The sequence below is a fragment of the Bidens hawaiensis genome, unplaced genomic scaffold (genome assembly GCF_021521415.1).
Source record: "Bidens hawaiensis isolate Kalapana, Puna unplaced genomic scaffold, B.hawaiensis_p1.1 tig00029892_1, whole genome shotgun sequence".
NCBI classification, from domain to species: Eukaryota; Viridiplantae; Streptophyta; class Magnoliopsida; order Asterales; family Asteraceae; genus Bidens; species Bidens hawaiensis.
The window spans coordinates 199746-220287 of NW_027494966.1; the positions used below are offsets into that span (position 1 = coordinate 199746).

At 34.9% G+C, this 20542-nt stretch overlaps 1 protein-coding gene across 1 annotated transcript; it reads left to right on the top strand.

The window, feature by feature from the left end:
- Positions 1-493: 493 nt before the first annotated feature.
- On the top strand, positions 494-1537 carry LOC143579659 (ethylene-responsive transcription factor CRF2-like). Its single transcript, XM_077062903.1, has one exon. The coding sequence runs from the start codon at positions 798-800 to the stop codon at positions 1506-1508; it is 711 nt and encodes a 236-aa protein (XP_076919018.1). The 5' UTR covers positions 494-797; the 3' UTR covers positions 1509-1537.
- The last annotated feature ends 19005 nt before the right edge of the window (positions 1538-20542 follow it).

Genomic DNA, 20542 nt, shown 5'->3' on the forward strand with positions numbered 1-20542 from the left:
TGAGGAAAATATGAAATATGATAATTTTGGATTTATCACACTTATGTTAAATTCATTAAAAAGTTCCCAAAAGAGAACCCACATTTCCAAATTGTTAACATGCAAATTTAAATAAGCAAATTAATATTGCCAAAAAGATATGGCATTTCTCTAGAAGGAAAAAAGTGTTGTTTTACCAAATGTGTTATTATTATCACTTGGATAAAATATAATAATTTAAATTGTTTTCGAAATCAGATTTTGAGAAAACTTTAGAAACATTTTTATTTTAATTTAACAATAATATAAATAATAAAATAATGATAATAAAGATAAATGAAATTCCCCCTGAGATATGAGCCTATAAAATTGCAAGTTGGGCGCAGCCTTTCCGTCTTCACTCTTCACGCCACTAAAACCCCACTCCACTCTCTCTCCACCTTTCGCCGGAACTTTTGACCGGACCTCCGTAATAAACACCACCACCGCCTCACCACTCTATTCCGAATCTCCGGCAACTCCTCTGTCATCATATATCTATTAATGTAACCCTAAACTATTTCACAATGGCTAAACCAGAAACCGAAACCATCCATTCCGTCAAGTTCACCGAGCACAAAACCCTAACTAAAATGCTTACGTCATCCTGTCAAAATGATATTAATTCCGGCGATGAACGTCCTTGAGTCGTGAGGATTACAGTCACTGATGCTTACGCCACTGACTCCTCCGGCGACGAGTCCGGCGAGTGCTCAGCCAGACAAAGAGTTAAAAAGTACGTTAACGAGGTTACAATCGAAAATCATTTATGTAATAATATGAGAAACGTTAACGGTAACGGTAACGGTAACGGTAACGGTAACGGAAGCAGAAACGTGAAAAGAATAAGAAAGAAGCTGGCCGGAAAAGTTAATTCCACGGCGGTTAAGTCGAAGATTAATAATAATAATAATAATATTAATAAAACAGGTAAAAAGTTTCGCGGTGTACGGCAACGGCCATGGGGAAAATGGGCGGCTGAGATTAGAGATCCTTCGCGACGTGTACGGCTGTGGCTCGGTACTTACAATACAGCAGAAGAAGCCGCTATGGTGTACGACCACGCGGCTATCCAGCTACGTGGACCCCACGCGCAAACAAACTTCACCGTACCGTCACCGGTTCCGGTAATAAGTAAACCCTCGCCGGTTTCCTCTTGTGAAGACTCGCACAGTAAAAAAGCCACGTCACCAAAGTCCGTTCTTCGGTTCTCGTCCGCTTCCACGGACGAGTCAACTGCTGAGTCGACTCAGAACGACGTCGTGTCTGAAAACCTATCCGGGTTCAAGCCTTTTGACGCGCCTTTCTCCACCCCGGACTTGTTTGACTTCCCGGATATCATACCCGACATTTTCCAACCCGACCCGGTTGACGTGTTTATGGACTTTCAAGAATCTGATTTCGGGTTCGGGTTTAGTACTTCGCCTGCAGACGATTACTTGAATGATTTCAGTGATATATTCGGGTCGGATCCGCTCGTTTCGCTTTAGGAGCGGGTTTGGAAGTGAAAGTGAAAATGTCTAAGAATTTTTGTACGGAATTAGGAAGTTAATTATTTGTTTATTATAATATAGATAGATACTTAAATATTTAGGTTAACTCCGTTACCGTGTGTGGTAACGGACGAGTGGCTAAAGTGTGTGGATGTTAAGGATAAAGCACGTGGCAGTGCACGTGACTAGAGAAATGATGGTGGTGTTTTAAATTAGGTGAAGAAATGAAATGGAATGAATGCTACGTGGTTTGATCATGCATTATCTGATTTTCACCCAATTTTATTGCTGCAATCGTACGTATTCAATACTTGTAGGTTTCGGGGTATAACTCATGTTGCATGGCGTATATATCCACTTTATGTTTCATTTTATAGATATAGATATAAATAATCATGTCGTGTGTTTTGATGGCTACATATGTATATTGATGACATTTGTGTTATCGGTTTTGAAGAAACACTAAGTGACCCCGGCAGATTATGGATAATCTTAGGATTAAGTAGATGTTTCTCACGAGGGTTAGGTCCGGCAAAGATGGTTATTCTTCTTGACCTGCAAAACAGACACCGTGAGCTCGTCACTGAGAAGGGGGGGTTCCTCCTTGTGACCACCCTCCGGCGTGAGAATCAGACTAGATTGCTCTGAATATAAGTGTACATAGAGAGAAATAGCTAAAGATAAGATTATATGAGATGCCGATACCGTTCCAAGGTGTTGGAGTATTTATAGCCGAATGTAGGTTTCCAAGCAGGTACGGCCAGCTGTATAATATTCCTTTTCCACCAACTATGGGCTATGTACGTGCCACGATGGGAGTTGGTGGGTAGGCAGCGGCTGATAGTGACATTTTGTACTAGAGCGTGCTCCTCCTCGTACTATTGTCGGTGAGCTGTCACCCTGTGATTGGTTCATGGGCTGCTTTGGTCAGATCTTGTCTATTTTGTCCATACCTTGGCAGGTATAGTACAAAAGATCTTCCAGAAGCGTACGGACTGGCTCTTTTGGGCGGGAATATTTCCGCCTAGCTCATTCCTTCAGGGGACATTGCTGAAGTTAAGAGTTATTGCCTTATGCGTGTAGCCTTACCGTTAGTGCGGGTAGCCTTCCTTCTTGGCTTGTACCCATAGCTGCGGGAACAGGCAGGGTACTGTACCAAGGGAGGCTTTCCTGCGGGAACAGCTGGCTTACTGCGTGTAAGGTCTTCATCTTTGAGCATGGTGGGTCATGCGGGACCAGTTAGTCTTTGCGCAGATGTACCTCTTCAAGGTGTGTCTTGCGGGTCCAACTGGGCTTTGCGGGGACCTACCTCTTCAAGTTCCCCCAGTCCATTGTTCTTCTCATGAATTATTAATAAGTGAGGTGAACTTTTGGACTTTAAGCAAGGGGTTTTAAAGAGATTTTTGTTTTTTAAGGTTTTCCGTGGGGATTCTTCCCGCGGTTTTCCTAATGTCACTTGCAGAAATTCCAGACTTTTCTGCCTGATCTTTTGTTATAATGCGGGTAGGTGTTTAACCTCTTCGTAAGTCGGGAGTGTTGAATTTCACTCGTATAGACTCTTCACGAGGTTTTGGTAGTTTTGGACATAGTGATCAGTTATGTTAAAACTACCAATTCCACCTTGAAGTTTCAAACAATCTAGTTCTCAACGTTCCTGTCATGCGGAGGTGTTATTTCCCTTTTCCGCAAGCATGGCCCATAAGGTCCTTCTTGGCTTCAATTCCCTGCAAGTGCTAAGTATGTGAAGGGTTTCGCCTTGACACTGTACCCGCATTTGTCTTATGGTTTTTTGCTTCCCAAGGTAAGGGGGGTATATTCCCTCTTATTTTTGAATCTTTTTGAATCTTTTTGAAATTTGAAGAGTTGGTGAAAGGATAAGAACAGTCCAAACTGTTGAAGGGACGTTAGCGTCTTCTGACGGTTTCTTCTGGCAGTTCAGGATGTGCAGGAAGTTATGGCGACGTGACAGTATATGGTCATTCCAGACACTTTTTCAGGCGCGCGGGCGCGAATTTTACGGCACGCGTCTTGTCGACAGCCGTTGCCAGCTTGTTTTCCACGTGTCGTCATCTCATTGCACCTGCGCTCTTCTCTCTCCCCCGCATTAAATTCATCGCATTCATTGCGATGAGTATATAAAGGGGGGAGAGGATGCATCTCAACTCACACTTTCACTTCTTCTTCTTCTAAGCGATTTCCGGCGAATACTCTACTTTTGTCGAGCATTCTCCTGAAATCGTTCTTTACATCTAAAACATGTCTTCCATTCACGATCCTGAAGTTACTGCTGAAGAGTCCGACGTGTATTCCGAGAACCCGACGTCCACGTCTGACAAGGACGATAAGAGTACTGCTGGCGAGTGCCAGTGTGCTCTTTCCGTCGACCTGTATCACTACATCGTGAAGAAGTTCATGCTCGAGCCCTTCGAGCATGAGTTTCCAGAGCCCCACCAAACGGTGTATGATGCCCCCAAGGGCAAGATAGGGGTATATGCTGCATTCTTCATATATGGGAATCTCAGATTCCCATTGACGAAGTTTGTATATCGTGTTTTGGAGAAACATAGTGGACACTTGACGGAGGTACACCCAATGGCGATCGCTAAGATCCGCCACTTTGAATGGGTGTGCCACATTCTGGGTGTTGAGCCCCGCGTCGACCGCCTGATGACCTTCTACTCTTGGAGGTGCATCCAAGGCTGGTACACCTTGGTCACTCGGATCAAGGGTTTGAAGATCTGTGCTACTGAGCGCAGTCTTCGATCTTGGAAACGGGAGTTCTTCTATATCTCTGCCCGTGTCGTCCCTATCGCGATGACATTCAAGAACGAGAGAGCACTCCCCAACCTTCACGCCTCCAACTACTAGGAGGCGGAATGGTTTACCAAGATCTCCCGGATCCAGACTCCGGTTTACCGCTTTGCGGAGTCTGGGATGGTGATGTTCGGGATGAGCCGGGTATGGAAGGATGCCGGGGCAGAGACGCCGAAGATACCCATCGTCCTCGAATACGGTTTGAACTCTATCCCTTACGGTATGCTCCGTCTTATTTGCCAATTTAGGGTTTTTTTTCTAACCATTTCTCTTTTTATTTTCAGAGGGAAACACCTTGCAGTCGCTTCGGCAACCGCGGGAGAGCGGTGGTCCCGCTCGGCTGGGTACTCGTGATCTTGACGAGAACGAGTTGCCCATCCTGGAGCAGACGGCGGGTCTGTTCGTGGAGGTCTACCCGCCGGGCCACGAGATTCTGAGCGCCACGCGGCCAGGTAAGGGATTCTTTAACCCCCGCCCTCTTCATGCTCAAACCTCTGCTGGAATTCCTCTAATTTTGTCATCTTCTGATGAGGAATCCGCAGATGGTCCTTTCTTCGAGAGGAAGAAGAAGGCTGCCGGCGTGAAGGGCAAGGCGAAGGTTACCTCCGCCGATCAAGGGAATCGGTCTGATTCGGAGACCGAAAGCAAGGAGGCGGCGGGGAATCCTGGTGATGGTGAGACCGCTGTCTCGGAGGTTGAGACGGCTGTCACCTCCGAGCAGCCCAGTACGACGACGGCGACCGGCATGAAGAGGCCGGCTCCATCGGGTTCGTCCCCACCTGTCAGAACCTTCAAGATCAAGAAAACCCGTAAGTATAAATTTCATTTGTCTTAACCGCATTTCTTTCCGCCATTATATTTAATATCTTGTCTTCATGCAGGCGTGGATGCAACCGCATTCCAGAGTGTTGCGGGAAGAAGCAGTTCTGGACCCATGACGGTAGGTTTGGTCAACCTACCCGAGGCGATAACCCAGGCGGCTGCGCCTGTTTCACGTATTGGTTCAGTTGCTCATCCCGTTGAGCCAACTGTTCCAATTGTGACATCTCCGCCGGCTGTCAGTACCATCTTCACTGCCTCCTTCACTGAGCCGGCGGTGATTTTTTGATGAGGTGTGAAGATTTGTTATGGAATGGTGGTGGTTTATTGACGAGGTGTTAGGTTTTGGGTAAACGTAGAATAAAAAATCTAGTGTTTAGGCATGAGTCAACTCTTTTTCACTTGACACCTGCCCCCGATCTTTAATTCCTTGCTTCAACTTTCCTCTTTCCTGCATTATTGGCTTCATCTAAGATTTTTTACTCAACAATTCGGCTTATTATTTCTTTATTTCATAGGTCAATTACACTAATATAGTAATATATAGTCAAATTTATCCATTTTTATAATAATTATTATTCATATCAAACTCAAATCTCTATCATGATATCATGAACTTATAAATAATGCTATTGTATAAATTGGATGAAGTGAAATTCTAGCGGACTCTGATGACTGGTTATAACCTTATTATGCGACGTGTAACATATACGATACGATAGTTGGCTACTTTTGCTAACTTGGGCAATCCATAATCCCTACTAGAAAGCCGTATTTAGAAAAGAAAATCGAATGTGGATTTGGGTACGAAGAAATTGGTTTACATGGGGAAGATGAAAGAAAAATAAGGAGTAATCAAAATGATGACAATTAGTGGTTGATTTGTATTAATTTTATAGAGATTAATAATAACAAAGCATGAACGTTTCACTTGTTTATGTATAATTTCATCAAAATTGATGTGCCATCATCACATGTCAAGTTTGGTCGCCTCAGGCATACAATAGCAATTGCTTTGCAAGTTCAGTGCATATAAAATTAGAGTAAAAAGAGAATTTGGAATAAGATACATTCAACTTTAAAATGTGACAAGTTCGGTGCAATTAACCAATACCAGCCACCTTTTCAAAAAACAAATTTGACAAGACATTTTAAATGGAAAAACAAGTACATATGTTACAAGTAGACAAACAAAATGTGTAATTGTAATAGGGTTGAAATAGGACTCTCTTAATATCATTACTTACAACCTGATCTAAAACTTATACAAGCAGTACACATCCTATAAGTATCTTTAGGGGAATTAGTATAAACTTACAATGCTTCCATTTTGAATTATGTCACCAAATGTCTTACAAAATAATAAGCTGCAGGTTTACAATTAATATGTACTATCGATCTGAAATTTAAGAAAGAAAAAAAACTCGTAAGACAAAATACTTAAAACACCAAACATATTTGTTCATATCTAGATGTGTTTAAACACCATTTCATTAGAACTTTCAGAGTCGGACACTTGTAGCATATTAGGAATCATAGAGTTAGTTATCGGATGCCATAGTTTGTACCATCGGAGTACGCTATAAACTAATAGTAGCATCATTAAAGAACTTAACTAAAAGTTTAAATAAAAAATACTAATGCATGAGCATCCCGAACAACCAAAACCAACACAGCCCGCCACAGAAATGACGTACCCGACCTAGGTGGTGACTCGACTCTTAGATTCTTAAACCTTTTATTTAAAAATTCTACAACAATACTATGTTTATAGGTTTGGAGACAAGTTCACTCTTCAGGTAAGTTGTTAAGATACTTTTTGACAAGAAAATTGGAATTTACAAGTTATAAGGCGTGTTCGTTCACAGAATTCGTGGAAATACAAAGGAATTGGAATTAAAATTCCATGACATGGAGTGTTTGGTTCGTTGAAATTGAAATCTTAATTCCATTTTGGTGTGTTCCGTTCAAAGAATTTAAATTGAATTTGATTCCTTCAAATTTCTTTAAATAAAGAAATTCTAAATCCTTCCAAAATGTGAAGTAATTCAAAGAAATTCGTTGAAATCTTTTTCGAGTCTTTTTTTTTCTTTTTTCTAACCAAGGACAACGAATAAACATTTAGCTTTTTTTTTTTCTTTTTTTGTTTTTAATTTATATTTTAAATTATGAATTTATTATTATTATTTTTGAATATTTTTTGAGAGGTTTCTGATCTTAATAGAAAACCATAAAAAAATTCAAAAAAAATAATAACGCAAAATATAACTAAAAAACAAAAAATCTAAAAAATACTAAAATCTTTTCGCCGTTATCCTCGTAAAAAAACGATTTTTATTCATTTGTGGTGATAGATTACAATTCATTTGTTAAACGAACACATTAAGAATGTAATTGGATTTCAATTCCCTCCAATTCCAATTCATATTGGAATATTCAGATTCTAAATCCAATTCTTTAAAATTCGAAATCTTACGCAAGTTCAAATTCCAATTCCATTTCATTTTGTGAAACGAACGCGCTCTTAATTACTAGTCTGAACAGACAAACATTAGTTAAATAATTAGCTTCCTAGAGGTATTGAAAACCCAAGATAACTACAAAATGGAAAAAATAAGGTTCATCACTGTTTTATATTTACAATATTTTTTTGTTTATAGCATGCAATTTTGTTTCTCGTTTATTAACTAGTGTATTTGTTGGAGTCCCATGTTGGATGAACAAGCAATAAATAAATAAATCCAAAGTTTCTCCTATAATTTATTGTTGTATATGCAATGGTGTTCATTTGATATTATAAGCATAAGGTAGGGTAGTTTTTTGTGTACTCTTTGTGATTATATATATCATGCGTATGCAAAAAAGGCATGCCATATGACGTATGTCCTACCAATATATTTGTTAGAAGACCTATTAATGTATGAAAACAATGAGACATATCGTCTTATAAAATATAACCACTAAATAAACGTGCACCTAAGCATTAGGATAACACACCAATCAAATATCCTGACTTCATCTCTATACTCTTCTAGATTGCAAGTGAGAAGGCTCATCGTATCCGAATATCAATCGTACGACTAACACCCTTATAAGCATGGCAATCAGATCATTTGTTCCAAAATCAAGAATCGTGACGATCATCAAATTCCCACCAACATCAAAGACTTCCTGTACATGAAAATGAACTCATCATGATACTTAAAAATCTTCTTATCTTTCTCTTTGATTCTACCTTTTTTTTTTGAAATGGCAATAAATTTTTTTTAAATGACAACTTACAAGCAGCAAGAGTCTCACTTAGAAAAAAAAAGGGAACAAAAAATATAACATGCAACATTGCAATGGACAATTAACGAAATTAAATTTGCTACGCATTTCCAATCCATCAACAATCTTTTGTTCATGTTCTTCACCCAAAGAAATAATTTATTTTGATTTCATTTATCATGTTGATACCGACGATGCTTTTCCATTGAATGTTAAACCATTTATTGACTTCCAAATTGTCATGTTCTTTTCCTCTTTATTACTCTTGTGCTCATTAGGATATTCGATAGTTCCCGAACCGTACCAAAATTAGCTTTTATTCTCTTTGATTTTACAAAGTACGTGTCAAGGTCATTCTTTCCTACAATTTTAGGTACGTTGAAAGACCTATTAAACACTTTTCTAGTATAAATATTCAATAATTAAATAAGCTAAAAACCAAACGATAAGGTGAAACTTTGGTGACTCGTATCCATGCACCGCTATCTAGTAATTGATTAATACCCAAAAGTTAGATATGGACACAAAGTTCTAAACTACCTTTAATTAAAAAAAACACTACGAGTATCATATTAGTATTATATAAATTTCAGTGAATGCATTTAAATAGTCATATCAGAAACTCAGAAAGAATATGGTAATAAAAATAAAGTTTTATATAAAATAATTGTACATGCGAGAACGTGTTCGGAATAAGCATATGCAGCTTTTAATAATCCCTTTTATACAAAGTGAGATATTACGAATTAATATTTTTTATTTCATAGACGTATAAAGAAAATTTTACTGGATGATAATTTTTTTTAATGAAATCTTTTTATTGGATTCAGTTAGACAGTTAGTTATTAAGAGTAAATCTTGAAATTTTCGTTTTAAAAATTTTAAATGGCCGTTTTATTGACGAAAATAAACAACTAGATCACAAGAAAGATGTTAGGCTAGATAATAACATTAGATTCGCTAAATATAAAATATCATCAAAATGAACAAGAACATCATATTTCCTAACTCAGTCTCACTTCTTTACCCCTATTCTTGCTTTCCTTCATTCTATTAACCAAGCCCATTTGTTATAAAAAAAAAAAAAGCTACATTCGTTGCTATTTAATTAATATTTTCCGTATGATAAACCTATTAATCACTATTTCCCTAATGAGTATTTTAAGGTGATATTAGTTCAACTTTAGTGTCATTTGAATTTCTCAAAGAAAATTAGAGTAAATGTAAAATTTTAGTAAGAAAGTATGTCATGTAAGGGTTGCAATTAGGGGTGTCTAAAATACATGAACCCCGAATAAGCTAATTAGGGTCAGGTTAAATATGGTCAAAATTATTAATCGGGTTAACCCGAATAACCCGAATTGTTAATAGGGTCTGGTTTCGGGTTCATTTTTGAAAAAAAAACCGGGTTTCGAATTAACCTGATTAGTGATGATACGTTACTTCAAATACAATAATAAAAATGTGAAATAAGCATTAAAAAGTTAATACTGAAAGTTTTATAGAGTAGTTAATTATTTTGCTTGTTCATAAACCATTAGACTATAAATTCTTTTAAAATAAACGCATGAACAAGAACAAATGTTTCACACGTTCACCTATGTTCGTGTACACTAATTTATGATCGTTCATTTAAGTTTATTTACTTTCTTTCATGTTCGTTTACATATTAATAGAAAATTATTAAATATTATTTGCATTTAGAAATTATATCACCATAGTATGTTTATATTTATTTATTTGTGTTCATTTAAATGTGTTCGTTTCTGTATGTTTGTTTTCATTAATGTATGTACATGTTCATTCATGTTCGTTTTATCTTTGTTTAAATGTGTTCATTTATGTTCGTGAATTGTTCGTTTATATTTTAAATGAACGATCATAAAAAAAACACGTACATGGTAATTTTTAACTAACGAACATGAACACAAATATTTGTTCGATTAAGTGTTCGTGATCGTATTTGTATGAAGTTAAACAAACGAACACGAGCATGCCTTTGTTCATGTCCGCCCGGTTCATTTACAAGCCTATATGTAACTATAAGATAATTACTTAGTGAAAGAAATTGAAAATTGAGTGGAGCGAGAAATTTTGCAACCTATGAGTTACAGACGTAAAAATCAACTTAAAATTATAAAGTAACATGGTCAACCTGGTTAATCCCACTAACCCGAAACCCGAATAACTCGAACCCGACTAACCCGAACCTTAATCGGGTTGGGTTTCGGGTAATATATGTTTTAAGAGAAACCCGACCCGATTAACCCAAAACCTGATCGGGTTGACCCGATGAACACCCCTAGTTGCAATTTTACTTTCTGCTTAACAATTATTGGAATTGTTAACAAAAGGATAAAATGTTTATTAGTAAGAAAGAAAGTTATGTTATGGTAAATGTGTGAAGCGAAAAAAAAGAGTCACCAAGCTGATGGGGGGTTTCAATTCCGCTTTCATTTTCATTGAGGTGCGTTGTGAGAATATGAAATATGATAAGAGTGAGTGATAGAAAATTGATAAATGGTAAAATGAAGCTAACCAATTTATTTGTAACTTTGCATATTAACGAATAATAATAATAATAAAATATCAACCATATCCGTCTCCACGCCCGCTAGCTCCACCTTTCTCCATCGTAGTTATGCTTTAGCCACCTGTCAGGGCATCGTTCACGCCCATGCTACCCACGTTACGGGGCTTAACGCCCTTTCACAGTTTCACCTCTCACACGACATATAGTTTTATTGTGTCGTGTCTCTATACAAAAAGATGACCCGTCCCCAATCATGAGTCATAGTATTTTGACTTTTCTTATTTGTTTATCAAACAGAAAAATTAATAAAAATAGTGTTGAATAACAATACATATATATATATATACTAGTTTGATCCTCCCGTGTTACGGGGGTTTATTCAAGTTTTTGTTTTAATCGTTTTGCTATTTTATGATGATTTTATTTTTTTAACGTAGTTTAGTTTTAATTTTATACATATATATTAGTTTGTTATTATATTTTTTAGCGTTTGGGTTTTTTCAATGAGATGTGTAGGTTTTTTAGATTTTTAACGAACAAACATAAACAGACACGGGCATGTTGATTTTTTTAGATGAACAAACATGAACACAAATATTTGTCTAATGACAAAGGGGATATTAATGTAGTAGACAATAGTGGATAGTATCGGAAGTTAACCGGCGATTAAGATGAAAGACCAGCAACAGAGAACAGGTAAAGAAGATAAACTAAATTAGGGTTTAATGATAGTGTTTACCAATAAATGAGATCTTATAACCCATTTGAGGACTATTAGGGTTTTGTAAGACCCATAACCCGTGTAAATTATTCTTGGGATTTGATTATTAAGAGGTTATTTCACAAATAAATGAGATGTTATAACCCGTTTAGAAGTTATCCGGATTTGGTGAGACCCATGACCCGCAAAAATTATTGTTTGATTATGAAGTTGCATAAATAATGAGATGTTATAACCCATTTAAAGACTATCTGGGTTTGGAAAACCCATACCCGTGAATTCGGGTCAAATGCATGAGAAGTCTCCATTTAGAAATTAAGCAATCTGGTGGCTCTAGAGAATGGGGGAACAACCTGAGAGCGACACATAGGATATTATGGTAGGCAATTATATAGATAGTTAGATATAACAATAATAATAATAATAATAATTAATAATACCAATTTAAAAAAATGTAAACCAGAATATTTAGCCACTAAATTATGTTAAATTTCACTAAGTTAGATAAATAATATAACTTATTTTCAACAGTTGAAAAACACAGAGTCAACCAATCTAGGAAGTGAAAAGCACTAGTATATAGCAATCTTGTAGAATATTTTTTTGTGATACTTGGGGACTCTTTAATGCCCCAGTTGCCAAATGAATCTCACTTTTTGTACTCATGGGTCTACAAAGATTTCCCATATGCATACATATATACCCTTTCAACACCATGCCACCCAACCACTAAACCGATTCCATAAAATTAATATAAATCATAATATTCAACTCACATCTTAGTATATCACCCTTGAACTATTAATTAATAGTATCCAATAGCGTTTCGCACCCCAGGAAGGTGTTATTTACGAGTCTCTAGACGGTTTTAAAAGATTTTTTTAACGACTTTATCAACTCATAATAAAGCGGCTATACATGCACACTGCATAATTTGACCGCCGGATTTTTATATAGAGGAAAAACGTCTTAACACCATGATGTCCCTTAGATATTGGTTTAGAAATTGAAGGCGTATATTTCAAGAATATCATGAGCAGAAACAGCAACCGTTATGTAACGGTGGTCCTATTTATCACTGTTGGAAGCTACGTGTTCTTCATTGGGTTCTTCACACCAAACGACATGAAATTGGACAAACCCTCAAAACTGGCCACAACTTGCATCTCTCACCTCTTAGCATTGTTATTCATTGACAACTTTTGGCACTTATTTGGTTAAAAGGTTACCAAGTTGAATTCTAAACTAAAAAATGCATATATTTATTAGACGTACATCAACCATAACATAAGCACTTTTAAAAATAGCCAAATAGGTAATCCAAACACGACAAATATATAACTCATTTATCTAGGACGATCATGTTGATGAGTTGTAACAAAATGGGTTAAGCATGTCATTTAATGGGTTGACCATGTAATTTTTTTTAATGATTTATGCTCGTTTTAAACAGGGTTAACTGGTCAAAATGTTTACCTAAAAATGTCAACTCAAACACAAGTATGTTTAATTAAACAATGTTAACTTAGTCGACCCATAGATGACATGTTTGTTAAACGTGTTAGACATAATATTCAAAACTTTGTTATTTTTTGTTCCATTCCATGTCATGTTCAGGCTTGTATCATAAACCCTTGGATATATAAGTGATAGATACTTGTTTAACTGTATTTATAAACAGATTTGCATATAACAAACCATAACAACTTGAGTGAATAGTTTCAAATTTGAGGACACGTTGCCCCACGCAATCTTAAATCGGGCCACAATCTTACATAATACCTCTAAAAGTGTCTCTTTCATGCTGTTGTGTTTTTTTGTCTCCTTACAAATTGGGCCTTCGGTGAGTTGTTAAGTACATCCCTAATAATTGGTAATTACATTTTGGTCTCTAGCTTTCTTTTTGGGTTACAATTTGAGCTTAGGAAATTGCTTTTGGACCATCAACACTTATTTGGTGGAGTTTTTATGCCAAGATAAGATTCTTTGAAAGGGTGCTGAGTTCACTGACTTGTATTAAACGAACGGTCAATCAACACCAAATAGAACCTATTCGAGAACCGAATATAAGTTAGATTCTACATAGCTTAAATTTAATGTAACATGTCTGGTGATTGTTGGTTGTTGAACAAATTAAGCAACCGTGTGCAAACTCGGGTGTGATGAATGTTTCAGTACGAGTTTGTTACATAGTATTGGTGATCACTTTAATCCAACACTCAAGTTTGAATGTTTATGATGTGTTCGTCAAAATTGATTGTAGCTGTAATTGTTGTAAGTTGTAGATATATGGAATAGTAACATTTATAAAAGGATTTGTAGCATTAATTGAAATGTAACAAATGATATACATGGCACATATTAGTAAATAAAATATTAAAAAGAATTAACATTATACAAAACATATCTTTTTGAGTAGTGATTTTTTATATGCATGCAATATACATGGAATAATGAAAACGGTCAAAAAGGATTATCCAAGCAATGGAGTCATGGAATAATCGAGAGGAAGAATGTAAACGAAATTTACAAAACGTGGACTATATACATGGTTAGGGGTGAATATGCGACTTTGTAAGCGACTGATGAAAGCAAAGTCTATTGTCATACCATCACACTGATAACTGTATTAAGTTGCTTTAAGTTCTGAGTATAAAACTCAAGTTCGAGTTTGACACACATGTAATTTTACAAACTCTAAATGTCTTCGTATTTTTTTATATTAATTATGAAACTACATATTTGTGTGTAAAATTAATGTAATGAATATCCCATCATCTTTAGCATAATTATATGTATGCTTATTATGTAATTACATATTACATTATATTAAATAATAATATTTATAAGTACATAGATATTATGATTGTTTAGACTCGTAACCCTAATCAATTTTAGTATATTAAGCTCAGACTTGAACTTGAGCCTGTTAGTTGATGTGTTTCTTTGTTACAACTTGAGCTAATTTTTTTTTTTTAAGAAAAGTCAATTTTGAGTGATTCATGAGTAAGTAGAGCTTGTTACCTCCTAATTGAACTTATTAAAATTCAAGAATTTTTCTAATAGCATGTTATCCTATTCTTTTTGTATTTAGCTACGAAAGCAATCAAGCAAACACCAATAGGACAAGAAGGAAGAATTTCAAACCAATTTTAAATGGGATGGGTTTATAGTTTTTTTACAAATCAGCCCTTCAACTTCCGCAATACTAATTAAACACCCTTATCTTTTCATAAAGATAACATCTATCTTCTTTGGTAGCAACGAAAGATAAAAGGGAGGCTAAGCAATGTTACTTTCAGTCAGATATTGGCAATAAAGAGGAAGATACAGTTGAAAGTGACAGCAGGCCTACAAATAGAATTATGTTCGTTTTTATTTTAACCTTTTAATTCTGATATTTAACTAGTTGGCCCCCCTACAATCCTATATTTTACATCTTCGGTACTTCTTTTTGCCACTTACTAAAAGTTAAGGCCAAGAGTTATTTGGAGGACAAAATATATGATTTGACCCCAAATTTGATAGTTAGAGCATTCCCATCCATCCCTCATAATTATGTGAGGGGGATTGGTAAATTACAGGGTGGGGTTTTAAATGATTGTGAGTGTAAATTATAGGGTGGAGAGAGAAATGTAGTGATTTTTTTGTAAATTTGGGGAAATATTTGGGGAACTTTGTTTGTCCCTATTTATTTTTTAATATTTGTTAGATTGGTTGTGGATATAGGAGAGAGAAAATTGTAATGATAAATGTATAAAATATATTATTTAATTGAACAGAAGAGAGAAATGCAATGTTTTTTAGTGTAATTACAGAGATGGGGATGAGGGATGAGATGTGAATGCTCTAACACATAAATGTAGAGATTTGTAATCTTTTGTGATTTCATGATGTTTGACAAGGAAAAAATGAGCCAAATAACTTGAATAAGCTTTAAAGCATGTCTATTATTAGTTATTATTATTACTTTTTTTTTGGTGTTCTATGATAACGAAACTAAATTTTCGAGCCATGAGATATTTTTAGATTAACCATCTTAAATTCAAATCTATGATTAGCAAGGTCCAATGGCCCTGAATCTTAACGCTAGTTTTTGAATAGGTTACACAAAGCAGTTTGAGGTATAAGTCAAGAGATGTGGTGAAAAACGTGAAAACAAACCGGCTCCAACGGATTAGATGAAAAATGAAAAGAAGAAAAAGTATGAATCTAAATAATTTAGTTGGTTCATTTTAAAAGTTAAACGAACTTTCAATTCATATAAAGTCATAAAACTAAAAATCAAACAAAAGAGAAATTATTCATAAATTCAATAAAATGGGACAAGACTTACATTTTACAAAAATTCATATACATTTTTACATTTTGCTTATAACGATGGCAACCTTTTGGAGTTGATACCTTCTTAATATAATTAGTTACCTTTGTTGATCGTAAACAATATTGGTGCACCATCAATAGCATAGCTATCTATAATTTCGTCTACCTACAAACGCAATATACAATAAGTTGACTTTAATACACTCTTGACCATTTGGTACAACAGTAATTAATCTTTACATTACATGAACACGCATGAATGAACTAAACCGATGGAAAAAACCGAAATCTCTACATCCTGATATCTGCCTTTTTACAACCCTGTGACGTTTCGTTGCTTAATGCTCCAAAAGACGTTTTTATTTTCTAGCTTTCTGCCCGTTCGCCCTATCTCTCGACTTTCTTTATCAGTTTCAAGTCTTCTGACTAGTATTCATAGGGAGCCCTCACAACTCACAACTAGACTTACTAGAGATTAAATATTATAAATTTCACGCTAACGGTCACTCCATACATGATACATCATTTTTTTAATTTATTCAGCCCAATGTCACAAGCCCAGCTAAAGGTTTTCTTTATATAAAATGTGGGCTCCTTTTCTAGGGCTGAAGTCTTATGTATATGCATCAAACACGAGAGTGACATTGGTTCATGTAGGGATGACTAGTCACTAGATGAGCAAATTCGGTACCGGTATCGATTGGTACAGGTACTGGAATTGGTATCGATTTGGTGTTGTCGAACCCGAATCGGTACTAAAGTTTTGAGTTTCGGGATCGATACGGTACCGGTACGGTACGGTACCGGTATTTCCCGAATTTTTACATTCGGTACCAGTATTATCCCAGTACTGTACCGGTAGCGGTACCAAACCGAATATTTCGGTACCGGTACCAAGAATTCACGATTTTCTGGATCGGTATTTTAGGTACCGATACGGTACCGAGCTCATCCCTAGTTCATTGAACATTCTATTAATTATATTTATCGTTTATCTTTGTATCACTTAATTTTAGCAACTAACACAAAACATGACTTTAGCTCCTTTTCCCCCCGGTTCTTTCCTTTTCAAGTCTTGTTTGATTATGACCTTTTGACACTAATTTAAAAGGATGGTGATTTTTTATTTAAGGTGCCTTTGTTTTGAAAAATTAAAGTTTTCTTATAGAAAAAAAATACAGCTAACATGTAAGTTGTAGCGTAATGCATATATGACATGTCACGTCTAAATGTTAGAAACTTCCATTTATCATATTTTTATAAAATAAAAAGGTGGTTTTTAATACTCTTTCGAGGTCAACCTTTTTTTCAAATACATCTTCATTATACCATATTTTTACTTATGTTGTAGCAACCGTTTTATTTTCGGTATATATCATTATCTAATTCGTATAAGTATAATTGAAAAGTTTGATTTTACAAATATGTTTTTTCTAGGCTTTTGAATATAAGATATATTTGTAGCAACCGTTTTATTTTAGTAGCATGGCATGTGGAATTCCTTAATTCAGTTTTAATTTGTGATGGCAATAGGGTAAAGTTAAAACAAAAAGAAAAACTAAATAAGAACTGTGTGAAAGATTTCTGACCACACAAAAAACACTTAAAAAATAATTCAGAAAAAATCATAACTTAAAATATAAATAAAAAATCAAAAAAATTTAAAATGTGTCTATCATCATTATCGTTCAAAAAAATTAAAAAAAATAAAAATTGACGAAAAGACACAATGCCGAGATCAAAGATACAATAATAAAAATAAACAAAAGACACAATATAACTAAAAAGAGACAATAAATCAGAAAATATAACACAATGCCGAACAAAATATAACACAATGTTGAGTAATATAACACAATATAAAGAAAAAAATACACAATGTCAAGAAAAAAACACAATCAGTGACGAAAATAAACACAAAACACAATGATAAACAAAAAGACACAATGATTTTTTTCACTTACCATTATGTATTTTTTTTAGATCGAGAAAGACGGTGAAAATATTTTGTGTTTTTACTTTTTTCGTTTTTTTTTTAATTTTGAGTTATGATTTTTATTAATTTTTAAGGGTTTTTTTTGTGTGGCTACAAAACTTTTTTCATCTTTCTCATTTTTGTTCCCTTTATAGAAAAACTTGACTCTAGTTACCTATCAGGGTTCGAGAATCTGGCTCCAGATACTTGTGTTTCATTTTTTGTTTCCCTTGTATGTTTCATTTTTTGTTTGTAATGGTATTCTGAATCCGGCTCCAGACCCTTATATGTTTCATTTTTTGTTTGTAATGTTATGTACCTTTGAATGTTTTTATGTTTGTAATGGTTGCATTGTAGCACACATGTACATGTGCTCTAGCATGGCTTACAAGGTTTATATGCATGGATATTCTTCCACCTATTCTGATGCGTGTCTTCAGGGCCGTCTCTGAGAAATTTTATACCTTGACTAAGCCAGAATAAAAAGGCATGTATCTTCTAACGAGTAACGAAATATATAAGCTATTTTTTTTAAACAATACTAATGTTATAACAATAAATATAACAAAAATTTAGTAATAAAATCATATACATTAATACCTAACGGTTAACTGATGATTCGTTCTCCTAGCATTCTTTACCAAATGGATTCTGGTTTGGGCCCAATAACCAAGATTTTACCAAATGAATTATGAATAAAAAAAATATGGATTTAACGACTCACCTCTGCAATACCGACAACGCTCGGGTTTTATCAACGTTCTGGTTTTACCGACCAAATAAACGTCATTTTAAATATTTTATTTGTTTTGACGCTTGAGTTTTAGGGTTTAGGGTAACGTGACGGGTACATAAACTGACGCGACCAGTCCCGGCGCAATGCGCCGGGTAATTTACTAGTTTATTACAAATTCAATTAACATACCCCTGGCCGAGCCAAAATAAAAAGGACATGTAGGCCCTAATGAATAACAAAATATATAATTTAAAAGCTTAAACGATGATTAATATTTTCTTTTAGTTTTTAAATTTAGTTCGGGTCAAATAGCTTAAATGGATAAAGCAAAAGTATGGGACATTTTATTGATTCTCTCTCTTACAAAGGGTCATTTTGGGAGCATTTCCCTCCCTCTCTCTCTCTTCTCATCTTGAAGATTATCAATAAACCTCATCTTCGTCTCTGCATCTTCATCATCGCAACAGCAGCTAACACCACTTTTTTCGGCACCATCGACTCCACCCCCCCCACATAGCCATCGTTTCCATTCCCCACCGTCCAACACCGCCAATATCGATGCCAACTCCATCGTTGATTTTCGAAAGGTCCTTCCCCCTCGAATTGACAAATGTACCAAGCAACAACGATAATGAAGAACTCGTCTCCGGTTGACAAACCATGAAGCCATGAAATTAGATCTACAAATCCTGACTTGAAATCCCATCGGTTCTAATGCTTGTTCCACCATGTTAACTTAGATCCACCATGTTGGATAATAAATAGTAGAAAATGGTTCAAATAAAAAACGTTTTTTTTTGTGAGAAACGTGAGAAGGCTTTAAAATAAAGTACATCATTTAAATAGGACACTATATCATGTAAATAGGAAACTATACAAATTTTAGAAAATACCAATATCAACCACTATATCCTAGATCCAAGGGTCTACATCTATTCTTATGTTTCTCACAAAACTATTGTTTTTTACGTTAACCCTACCTTAAATAGTATTAATAAGTTATCATATTAAAATTCCTGAATTAATAATTAAATAATTTGTAGGATTGAGAATTACCATATCTAAATAATTGAATTAGCAATTAAATAATTTATGAGTATTAACGTGGGTGCGAAACATAAATAAACAGTTTTATCATATTATTTTAACAGTCATATAATAATTTCATTAAAAATGCTTTCATAAAACTAAATTGTAATGCTTATAATTATCATTTATTCTTTATCAAATTGAAACACATGATAATTTCATTCAAACAATAACATTCTAATGCTTATGATTATAACATGTTCTTCATTTAATTGCATGAGCAAAATCCTCCCACACACCATTTACGAAGCGAAGGGGCGCATGGGTAATCAGCACAGTCAGAATTGTTATTACAAACACGAGCCTCAACATCTCGGACAAAAGTTACGGATGTAGTCATATTTTCAACATCGGTGACTACTTTGTTAGCCGAGTTTCCCAATCTTGCTTCTAATACTACAATAACAAGAAGAGTGTAAATCATCATTCATTTTTTTATATGTATTGAAAATAAATAACAAGCACAGCAATTTCAAAATAATACAAGAGAAAAGAGAGCGAGAATAACCGCAAACATTGAGCAATAATGTGACTAAAAAGACAACTTTGAACAAGGCATCCGACATATCTTCTGTTTACTTGCTTAAGATAGTTTGTATTATGAAATCAAGCTACTCATATACATTTATAGTAGTTCAAGAGTTTTATTTTTATTAAAAATGTGGCCTTTAATTTATTATTAATTAATGCTATTTTACTACAAAATATAATGTGAAAATTTAATTGTGAATATATTTTATTTAATATTAAT